Source organism: Orycteropus afer, unplaced genomic scaffold (assembly GCF_000298275.1).
Source record: "Orycteropus afer afer isolate SDZICR_OR568_19922 unplaced genomic scaffold, OryAfe1.0 scaffold00018, whole genome shotgun sequence".
In the NCBI taxonomy this organism is placed as follows: Eukaryota; Metazoa; Chordata; class Mammalia; order Tubulidentata; family Orycteropodidae; genus Orycteropus; species Orycteropus afer.
Window position 1 is genome coordinate 19,419,417 of NW_006921605.1, and position 12,326 is coordinate 19,431,742.

The 12,326-nt window shown below is 39.7% G+C and overlaps 1 protein-coding gene across 1 annotated transcript in view; it reads right to left on the reverse strand.

Moving 5' to 3' along the window:
• The window catches only part of TANC2 (tetratricopeptide repeat, ankyrin repeat and coiled-coil containing 2), a 413,117-nt gene that overhangs the window by 101,599 nt on the left and 299,192 nt on the right, over window positions 1-12,326 (reverse strand). Inside the window, exons 8-9 of the mRNA XM_042783546.1 lie at window positions 10,206-10,487; window positions 6,405-6,538 (exon numbers count right to left, since the gene is read on the reverse strand). Of these exons, the coding sequence (XP_042639480.1) occupies window positions 6,405-6,538; window positions 10,206-10,487 (416 nt within the window). The remainder of the gene's footprint in view (window positions 1-6,404; window positions 6,539-10,205; window positions 10,488-12,326) is intronic.

A 12,326-nucleotide genomic window follows, 5' to 3' on the forward strand; every position in this document is an offset into this window, starting at 1 on the left:
GGTCTCATAGGGTTTCCAAGGCTGTACTCTTTATGGAAGTGACTGCCACATCTTTCTCCTGTTTGGTTACTGCTTTGGTTAGCAGCTGAGCACTTAAATGTTGCATTAGTTCTTTTGACTGAAACAAAGAGCTGTCCTTTCCCCTATATTTATCTGATTATTTAATCAGTATGGACTCATATATATATATATTTTATTATTCTACTGGTTATAATCAAATTATTTATTTATTTTATTGCTCAAATTGTTCCAGCTTTGGCCATCAGGAGCTCCTTCAGGGTGGCTCTCTTGTGGTCTTTGTTCTTTCAACCATCCCCATCTTTTTCAAGCACTTCTTTACTTGCTAGTACCACAAGATAGTCTAAGCTCATCTAGTATTTTCCCTGTCCCAGACACTAAATGCACACATCAAAAAAGAGCAAAGAAACAAAATCAACACTCTAACTCAACAACTTCAACAATTAAAAAAGAGCAACAAAAGAAACCTCCAGAAGTAAGGAAATAATAAAGATCAGAGCATAAACAAATGAAACAGAAAACAAAAAGCAATAGAGAAAACCAACAAAACAAGAAGCTGGTTCTTTGAAAAGATTAACAAAATTGACAAACCACTGGCACATCTAATGAAGGAAAAGAAAGAGAAGATGCAAATAACACAAATAATAAATGAAAAGGGTGACATCACAACAGAACCAACTGAAATTAAAAATATTGACAGAATATTATGAGGAACTATACTCCAACAGATTCAAGAACCTAGAACAGATAGACAAGCTTCTAGAAACACAAGACCTACGTAACAGTCAGAGATAGAATAGTTGAACAGACCTGTAACAAAAGAAGAAATTGAGCAGGTCATAAAAAAGCTTCCCATATGAAAAAGTCCTAGCCCAGATGGCTTCACTGGAGAATTTCACCAAACATTCAGGAAACAGCTGACACCTGTACTACTCAAACTATTCCAGAACATAGAAAAAGATGGAATACTCCCAAATTCATTTTATGAAGCAAGCTTAACACCGATACCAGAACTAGGGAAAGACACTACTAAAAACGAAAACTACACACCAATATCCCTCATGAATATAGATGCAAAAATCTTCAACAAAATCCTAGCCAACAGAATCCAACAATATATATAAAACATAATATATGATGACCAAGTGGGATTCATACCAGGTATGCAAGGATGGTTCAACATCAGAAAAACAAAACACAAACAAAACAAAAGAAACATATGATCATATCAATTGACACAGAAAAGGCATTTGATAAAATCTGTTCCTGTTCAGAACTCTCAGCAAAATAGGGATAGAAGGGAGATTCTCAATGTAATAAAGGGCATATACGCAAAGCCAACAGCCAGAATTATTGTTAATAGAAAAAGACTCAAAGCATTCCCCTTGCAAACGGGAACCAGACAAGAATGCCCTCTATTACCACTTCTATTTAACATTGTATTGGAAGTCCTAGCCAGGGCAATAAGGCAAGAAAGAGAAATAACAGGCATCCAAATTGGCAAAGAAGAAGTAAAGCTATCTCTATTCATAGATGACATAATCCTATATATAGAAAACCCAAGAGACTTAGCAAAAAAATTACTGGAACTAATAGAGAGTTCAGCAAAGTGGCAGGATACAAGGTCAATTACAAAAACCAGTTGGATTCTTCTACATAAACAAAGAGGTCTCTGAAAAGGAAATAAGGAAAACCATACCACTTACAATAGCTACCAAAAAGATAAAATATTTAGGAATAAATCTTATTAGAGACACAAAAGACCTATACAAAGAAAACTACAAAACACTACCACAAGAAACTACAAGGGATCTACATAAATGGAAGAACTTGCCTTGTTCATGGATAAACCAAACCAAACCAAACTAAACCAAAAACCAAACTCACTGCTGTCAAGTAGAATCCAACTCACAGCGACCCCTTTTTGGGCTTCTGAGGTGGTATGTCTACAGAACTAGATTGCCCAATCTTCCTTCTGAGGAGTGGCTGGTGGGTTTGAACTGTCAGCCTTCTGGTTAGCAGTCAAATGCCTTAGGCACAAGCATTCCTGTTCATGGACAGAGAGACTGAATATTGTGAAAATGTCAGTATTACCCAAAGCAATCTACACATTAAATGCAATCCTGATCCAGATACCATCAACAGTTTTTAAGGATATGGAAAAAAAAAAATTATTAATTTCATATGGAAAGAAAAGAGACCTAAGATAAGCAAACCACTGCTGAAGAAGTAAAACAAAGTGGGAGGTCTCACAATCCCAGATCTCAAAACCTACAATATAGCCACAGCAGTTAAAACAGTGTGGTATTGGTACAATGATAGATAGACAAACCAATAGAACAGACTCGAAAATCCAGAAATAGACCCATCTATCTATGGACGGCTGATCTTCAACAAAGGATCAAAACCCATTAAATGTGGGAGAGATAGCCTCTTCAACAAATGTTGTTATTGTTGTTAGGTGCTGTCGAGTTGTCTACAACTCACAGTGACCCTATTACAGCAAAATGAAACACTGTCCGGTCCTGAGCCAGCTCCATGATTCTTGCTATACTTGAGCCCATCGCTGTGGTCACCATGTCAATATCTGGTTGAGGGCCTTCCCCTCTTTTGTTGACCCTCCACCTTACCAAGCATGACATCCTTCTCCAGGGAATGGTCCCTTCTGACAACATGACCAAATAGTGCTGGCAAAATTGGGTATCTACTTGCAGAAAAATTAAACAAGATGCATACCTCATCCCATACACAAAAACAAACACAAGTTGGGATCAAATACTTAAATGTAAAACCTAAAACTATAAAGCTCATCAAAGATAAAATAGAGGCCAAATCTAGGGACCCTAATTTATGGCATAGACTATCAAGCATAACCCAAAATGCACAGGCAGTGGAAGAGAAGCTAGATAACTGGAACTTTTTAAAATTAAATTCCTATGTGCATTGAAAGACTTCTCCAAAAGCGTAAAAAGAGAACCTACAGAGTGGTAAAAAATATTTGGCTATGATATATCTGACATAGGACTTACTGCCAAAATTTATAGAAAACTTCAACACCTCGACATCAAAAAGGCAAACAATCAAATTCAAAGATGGGCAAGAGACATGAATAGACACTTCACTAAAGATGATATACTGGTGGCCAACAAACACATGAGGAAATGCTCATAGTCATTAGCCATTAGAGAGATGCAAATCAAAACAATGAGATATCATCTCACCCCAGCAATAATAGCAAAGTTCAACACGACAGAAAACAATAAATGCTGGCGAGATTGCAGAGAGACTGGAACTCTCATACACTGCTGGTGGGACTGCAGAATGGTACAACCACTGTGGAAAGCAGTATGGCATCTCCTTAAAAAACTGAAAACAGAAATACCATTTGATTCAGCAATTCCATTACTAGGAATATATTCTAAAGACATGAGAGGCAGGACACAGACATATGCACACCCATGTTCATCACAGCACAATTCACTATAGCAAAGAGATGGAAACAACCTAAATGCCCATCAACAGATGAATGGATAACCAAATTAAGGTACATTCACACATTGGAATACTATGCTACATTAAAGAATAATGAAGAATATGTAAATCATCTTACAACATGGATGAATTTGGAGGACATCATGCTGAGGAAAAAAGTCAATCGCAGAAGGACAAATACTGTAGGAGTTCATTTTTGTAAAAAGTCAAGGAAGAGTTTACTTAGGGAAGGGAACTCACTTTGTAGGCTACTGGGAACGGGAGGGAAAATTTCAGACTAGTTGGAGGCCACATGTTGATTTGGTTAAGGGGAGGGACAGTATGGAAAGAGTCTGTGACCAGCATGATGCCACTGGGGAAAGGAAGGACACTGAAACATAAGATATAGACAACAGAGGCAAAAACTAGTATATGCACAATACTGCATTATCACTAACACCAAATACCAGGCTACAGATAAATGTACAGACAATTGAGAAGATCAGGTGGGGGTTGGTGAACAGCAATGCACCCTAGACCAAGGATAGATTTAGCTGAAGATAATCTTACATAGATACTTTTGATACAAAATTAGCCACACTCATCACAGAAACAACTGAAGTCATAGTTGGAGTAACCTCTCAGAGGTCTCTCTGCAACCTCACCATCATTTATTGTTTTCTGTCTTGTTGAACTTTGCTATTACTGCTGGGGTGAGATGATATCTCACTGTTGTTTTGATTTGCATCTCTCTAATGGCTAACCTTGAGAGAGAGAATCACTGGGCCGGCCAACTTTCCATATTTAATTAATAATTGTTCTACAACCTACTTTGATGAGTAATGACTGGGGTCTTAAAAGCTTTTGAGCACCCAGCTAAGATACAACTATTGGTCTCCTCCCATCTGAAGCAAAGAAGAGTGAAGAAATTCAAAGCCATTTGGAAACAATTAGTCCAAGGATAGATGGACTTCAAGACCACAAGCACTAGATGGTGCCCGGCTACCAATGCCAACCACACAGGAAGGGATCAAACCCAGAGATCCAGGATAGAGTGGGAGAAGAAATGTGGAACAAAGTTCAAAAACACAAAAATAACCATTATTACTTGTCAGATACAGTCTGGTGGGATGCCCAAGACTGGCCCTGGGATACCCTTCGGGCTTAGGATTGGACTCACTCCTGAAGACTGGCTCTCAGCCCAATGGTAGAAAGACTTACATGAAGAACACCCACCCCAGGGTGATGCACTCACCTACTCTAGGGAAATACACCCCTTAGAGCAATTGTCCATGGGGTATCAGAGGGGCAGCATTCACATGGAGGGAAAGCTGGATAGACAGGAGTGCATAGTTAAGAAGATCACAGGGAGGGGGTGGTCACAGGGATGGGAGGGGAGAAGAGTAAATTATGGTCAGGATGGTAATTGGGGTGTGAAATCAAATGTACATGAACTGTTGAATGTAAAACAAATTTTGTTCTGTAAATTTGCACCCAAAGCACAATTAAAATAAAAATAATAATAATCAGACTCATGGTCAATAAAGCTTTTAGAAAAGGAAAAAAAAATCTGATGATTTAAAAAGAAATCTGAGGGATAAAATAATTTTTAATGTAGAATTATATACTATGTCAAAATAATAAAGGAAAAGCATGGAATAAAGATGCTTTTAGAAAGATAAATTCCCAGAAAACTTAGTTCCTCTGTATTCTTTCTTAGGAAGCTACTGGAGGATATGTTCCACAAAAAAGGGAAATGAGATCAAGGAAAAAGGCATGGGGTAAAGCAAAGAAGTGACAGGAATTTCTAGGATAACAATGAGGGGTAAGCCTTGAGAACATCCAGGGTCCAGACTGGAGTCCAGTGGAGAGACTGAGGCTGGATGCCTCCAGGGGAAAAACAAACTGGTAAGTGTGAAATATTGTATGAAGAGGCATTTACAAAGTTATTAATGTTTACATGGTTACTGAATAACTTAGCCACACGGTTGAAGAAAAACAAGCAAATTAAAAAATGAAGCATTTCATTAACTCTAGGAAAAACAAAACTATTTAAGAAATAAAAAGTTATCATAAGATATTCCGTGGTCAACTGTGAAACAGATTTGCATAGTCTTAATACTAAAAAATGCTAAATAATGGATTCTGCCAAAAATCATAGCGTAACTGTACTAGAAAGATGAAAGAGCCAAAATTCTCATCATTCATACATGAACCAACAGACAATGTACAAAACTGACAAAACAAAGTTATAGTAGTACATGAATACTGTTTAGAAATTTGGAGGTAGAGATCAGAGAAGCAGCCTTAAGAGTTCAAGGTGGTTGCCCTTAGGGAGTAAGTGGGTTGGAGGGGAAGAAACTGATGGTTTTTATTATAAGCCTTTGAGTATTTCATTTTCTGAACTATGTACATGTGTTACTTTGATAAAAAAATAAAAATGTAAAGCCCAAACATATAAAAAACATTATGGACACTGTAGCACAGCAGGAGAGTTTTAAGCTATGAGTAAAAAAAACAAAAAAAAAAAAAACCAGGAAACAACATAAAAACCAAACTGTTGATTACTTACAGTGTGGTCGGGGGTAAACCATGTAACTTCTCTGAGTCTCAACTTTTATTCCTTAGACCACTCTCATTAGAGCACTCTGATAACTTCCAAAGGCCCTTCCAGCTCTAAGGCTCTGTTGATTCCATAATAATAAAGTATTTTTCCAGGAATAACAAAGAAAGAGAAACTTTTCTCCATGTTCTCTTGGTATACCTGTACGTGTTTTTGTTCACTTTGCCAAAGATCTCCCCACCTTTTCCTCCTTGATATTAAATGCAAATAGCACATCTGCAGCACACAGGGTCCCCATGAGTCAGAACCGACCTGATGGCAGTGAGTCTTTAACCTGGGTATACTGTTGTACCTGTGAGGCTAATCTTCGCATAGCCTCCTCCTGCCGTCTACGCATTTCTGGGGTTCCTGGGCAGCTTCCACTGGTGATAGATGAGTGGGCTGAAGGTGGCTGTGTGAGTGGCAACTCTCTGTTGGCATCCACATCTGGATTAGAAAGATATTTGCATCAGATCATGATAAAATTCTGAATTAAAGGGAGATTGGTTAAATTCCACTTGTTTTATGACCCAGCAATTCCACCTCTATGTACATACCCAAGAGAAATAAAAACAGATGTTCACACACAAAGTTGTACACAAATTTCATAGAAACCTGATTCATAAGCCAAAAAGTAGAAACAACCCAAATGCCCATCAACTGATGAATAAATAAAATGTGGTATATCCATACAATGGAATACTATTTGGCAATAAAAATAAATGAAATAATGATACATGCTACAACATAAAAACATTAAGCTAAGTGAAAGAAGCCAGACACAAAAGGCCACATACTGTTTGATCCCATTTATATGACATGTCCAGGACAGGAAAATCCAGAGACAGAAAGCAGATCGGCGGTTGCTCAGGGCTTGGGGTGAGGTAGTGGGAGAATGGCACTGACTGCTAATAGGTATGGGATTTCTTTTAAGGAGGGATGTTCTAAAATTAGATTGTAGTCATTGGCTGTCACTATATCATTTCTGCTATTCACTCCCTCCCACCACCCCATTCCCCTTTATCTGGTATTCGATTTTGCAGGTCATTTTGTCTGAATATTCTGACTTCTAGCTGCTTTCTTTTGGTGATGCACTTCTTTCTGACTGTCTTACTTTCTCTTTGGTATTCAGAAATAAAAGTTAATAGGTAGGTGGCAGTTATTATGCATATTAAAAAACTGGCAAAACAGACTTCCAAAATGAACAGAGGAGGGAGGGTGGGGGTGATTTACTTAAACAGCTGTTTGGGACATGGCAGCTGTTGACAAATGTCAAACCCAAATAATAACTACCCTGAGACTCTTAGTAATAGGAAAAATACAGTTTTGTATTAGAACTTCCCTAACCACTGCACTGAGTATCCTTGTGGTTAATGTAATAATGCCTGAATTATACAACAGGTCAATTTTCACAAAATGTTTTTGTTCTTTCTGAGTGTGTTGCAGGGTTGGGGTGGGTGGGTGGTGGTGGTGGTGGTGTAGAGGAGAGTGATGAAGGGAGTTAGGTTTGGGTAAGGGTGTAGGTGGAAAGCAGGATGACAGGCTACTGCCTGCCTTGACAGCTTTCGTGTACGTTCCCTGAGAAATGACAAGGAGGGGGTGGGCTGGGGGCTGAGAGTCTGTGGGGGAAGGAGGAGCCAGGCAATGCAGCACTGCAGGCTCGACATCTTCTCCAGCAGCGCTGCTCAGCGTGGAGGAGGCAGAGGCAGATGAAAGAACGGCAGGTGACGCAGAGATGGAAATGAGGAGCGCCAACAATTTTCAGTTTATTTCCATCTTTACTATAACTACATCATTGGTATGACTGACTGAGGGTTAGGAACGTCAGTGGGATTCCAAATAAACCTGTCAAGTTTAACAGCAATTAAACTTAAATAAAATAAAATAAAATAAAAATTAACCTTCGATATACAGGTATCATTTTTATTATGAAAAAATTTCTGCTGCCAGTAATACTTTCAGTGTTAGTTCATACAGTAATAGTTAGATTTATGCTCACAAATAGGTGGCATTATATCAGTCAATTATTTTTAACCCTTTCTAAAGAACTAGTAGTTCTGTTAAAATGGCCAAGGTAGAATACAGATTGAACATCAACAGATTACAAAAATTATTTTTTCTGAGGCAAGTGCTGGTTCTCTAATTCTGATAAATAGAAAGCCATATACTCTGTCTCCCCTGATTCCTTTCCAAGTTTTGAAAGTTGACTATCAGGCAAAACATAGTCTCCATGAGGAACACTCATCTCATCACTGGGGCGTGTCCCAGTGTTCTTGGAGAGTCTCAGCAGATAAAATGCAATGAGCATTAGAGAACAACTTAATCAACTACTTCTAAAGAACCTCTGTTTTGGGGAGTACATGGGCTATTTTCTGTGAACTCTCTCCCAGGCTCCCTTAGGGGACCCCCAGGTACCTTTGCTTTCTGAGAAAGCAGCTCTTCTTGCCCTTGGGGTTTATCCTCTGTCATGCATGATTCTACCATTCTGTTATCTGCAACAGTGATACACAGAGAGGTCAGAGACACTGTTAGCTATCTGGTTTGCTTTCTGACACACTCAAATAGCTAACCTCTTGGACTACTCAGATAAGAAGTAGTTTAGTATGAAAGATATTTAAGCACTCAAAGGAAATTACTGGAAGAGGTATAGAAAGTTACTTTTAACCATGAAGACATGTTTTTAGAATCACAGATTTTTAAATAAGTAAATTTTCTATATCAGCTAGTCCAACTTTTCATTTTACACATGAAACTGAGATCTAAAGAATTAAAGTAAATTTCTGAAGGTCACAAAGTATGTCAGCTGGAGTGCTGGAACTAATACAATGGGCTCCTGACTTCAGGACACTATGCTAATCTACCTCAGAAGGGTTTCATAGGGAAACAACATGATAGTGCCCTTAACAGTTAAACAATTATCCCTTAACAATTTTCTTCCTAGAAAGTGAGGAAACGGGTTCTTCTTCCACGTTTCACATCCATGTTTAGGAGAGGCAAGCTGTCTACTTAATGTCGTGAGAGTGCTATTCTCAACAGGAGTCAGGATATTTGGAAGGCATTCAGTGAGTTTCTCTTAAATTTCCAGTCCTGACTAGACCCTGTAACTACTAAGATCTCACACAAACCATTTCTAGCAGCTGTTGTCTGAAATCTGTTGGGGGAGAGATTGCTGACTCGGATTAGCAGAGCAGTAGTTTCCTTTTTTGTTTTCCTATCTCACAGAAACCAAGGAGACTTGTTCTGTAGACTGAGTGGACACAGAAGAACATCTACGTATCCCTTTTTAACTCCTAAGTTCCACTAAGAAGGAGAGGCAGCATAGCAAATACTGAAGAGAATAGATTCTGAAACCAGACTGCTTGGGCTTGAATTCTACTTTCACCATTTATTGGCTGTGAGACCTGGGAGTCAACAGGAGTTGACTTATTCCTTATCTGCGAAATAAAGATAACAACTACACCTCACTGAGTTGTTATGTGGACTGGATGAATTCTTATTTGTGAAGCACTTACAAGGGTGCCTGGCACATAGTAAGCACTATATGAGTGTTTTTAAAATAAACAAACAAGATCCTGGTGGTGATCATTAAACTGTGTCCTGCCAGTGATGAAAGAAGTATGAATACAGAGAAGAGCTCAGTACCTTTTCACAAGAGGGCAGAAGTAACCATTCAAGGACACAATTGAAGCTCAAGCCTGAGCAGTGCAACACTGACGTCAATAGCAAGGAAATGAAGGCTGCAAACAGACTGTGTTGGCATGTCAGAAGAAATGGGCACAGGCAGAGCAAAAGCTGACAGTGATGGATGCAAATGGCTCTACAGGCAATTGCTGTAGTCACTGTCCAAAGGACAGACTAGCCATATAGCCAGTAGGGAAGAGTCATACTTTTTTTTCTGAGAGAAAGGTTTTTCAGTCACACTTAGGTGACTGCTGGACCGGTGGATTAAACGTAAAGAAAATACTGATTTCTTTCTCTCAACTTGGAATTAACGACTCTCACATGCAAGTCAGATTTTGCAAATCAGGAAATAAAAGGACATGTGATCTAATATAAATGTCAGAAAACATTTCAGAGCAACAAAGCAAAGAGTTCTTTAAAAAGGAATACATACGCTTGGGGGAGGCATGTGGGCTGTCGGAGGCGATCTGTCTCATCCGTGTGCCATGGCAGCTGAGGGCCACCAGTCTGGAGATGATGGCAGTTTTGCCAAACCCGATATTTCCCACAATCACTACTCCTTGGTTAACACTGGCATTTGAACTTTGCAGTTGAGCATCTATTTCATGGAAGACCCAATCCCGGCCAACAAACACGGACTCTGTAGTGATGCTGGGCACTTCAAAGAGCAGAGGCTTTAAGGAGATATCTGGAGGCCGATATGGTGCAAAGTGAACTGAAACAAACAAGAGAGCAGAGGACTTAGGGCAGACTGCCAACAGTGAGAAAAATAAAGAAAAAGAAAGAAAAACAACAACCAGGTGTGCTTTAAGAGACTATTACAGCTAGCGTCTAATGGTATTCCATTTTTTTCTGAAAATAATGCAACTGTGAATTCTGGTTATATACAGATAAGCAATGGCAGGTACGCTAGAGCCATTTGACACTTGAGTTGGCAGAAAGCAAACACTGATAAAATAGTAATGATTTGCCAGAACAGTGAGAATGTCAAGATGATATTAAAAATTATCAAATAATGGAGATGGCCCAGGTAGGGGCAATCAGTGCAGATGCAGGAAGAGTGAAGAAGGGCAGGATCCTTTCAATCAATTGTTGGATTGTAGGGGACACAGGGGTGGAGTTCCTGGGAGAAAGGCCAGGTGATGGCCGGGCAGTTAGAAAGCTTACAACAGCAGCCCTTTACCAACCAGTAAGACCGTGTATTTCACTGCTTAATAACCAACATGGCTATACCAGTATGTATCAGTTGAATATAAGTTCTGTAGAAAGCAGTGTAAGGTAAAGAGAGTTTGTTTCTTTAAAAATACCAATGAAAACAGTAATTCCTTTAAGTTTATGATGATACTTTATTTTTTTTTTAATCCAGTAGCTACATTATCAAGGGAGGAAAAGCCCCTAAAAGTTCTAATGGTTTAAAAGGTCTCCAACATCGTAAGAGGTCAAGGAAGCGAAAATCAAATTTCACCTAATATCTTTGCACCTATATTCACACCTGGGAGAGGCCTGGGACCTCTGGAGCTGCAGGATACACAGGTGAAGGGGAGGGTGGCAAGGCTAGGCCCCAAAGCCCCTAGAGCCAGGAAAGGGAGGGAGCGGCCAGGGACCACAAAGTGACAGGTTCCAGGCAGGAATTAGGTAAGGGGAGGGTACAAAGGTTTCCAATAGCTAAGGGAGACAAACCTGTCTTTCAGTTTGTCATCCTGTGGGGCTTGTATATTGCTGTGAGGCTTCAGGCTGTGTCACTGGTATTTCAGATGCCGCCAGAGTCGCACACGGTGCACAGGTTTCAACGCAGTTTACAGACTAAGACAGACTAGGAAGAAGGAGGAGGCCATCCACTGCTCAAAAACTGGCCAGGGAAAGCCTTATGAATAGCAGAGAAACACTGTCTGATACATCACTGGGCAACTTTATGAACAGCTCGGAAACAATGTGCGACAGTGCAGGAAGATGAGCCCCTTGGGTTGGAAGGCACTCAAAATAGGACTGGGAAAGAGCTGCCTCATCAGAATAGAACAAGCTTAATGATATGGATAAAGTAAGTTTTTCAGGACCTCCATGTGCTGACATGGCATGACTCAAATTGAGGAGAAACAGCTGCAAACATCCATTAATAATCAGAACATGGAATGTACGAAGTATGAATCTAGGAAAATTGGAAGTTGTCAAAAATGAAATGGAATGCATAAAAATTGATATCCTAGGTATTGTTGTTGTTGTTAGGTGCCGGCGAGTCTTTTCCAACTCAGAGCGACCCCATGCACAGCACACAAAACACTGCTTGATCCCGCGCCAGCTCCATGATCCTGCTATACTTGAGCCCATCATCATAGCCACCGTGTCAATCCATCTCACTGAAGGCTTCCCCCTCTTTCGTTGACCCTCCACCCTACCAAGCGTGACATCCTTCTCCAGGGTATGGTTCCTTCTGACATGACCAAAGTAGATGAGACAAAGTCTGGCCATTCTCGCTTCCAAGGAGAATTTTGGGTGCACTTCCTCCAGGACAGATCTGTTAGTTCTTTTAGCAGTCCATGGTACTTTCAGCATTCTT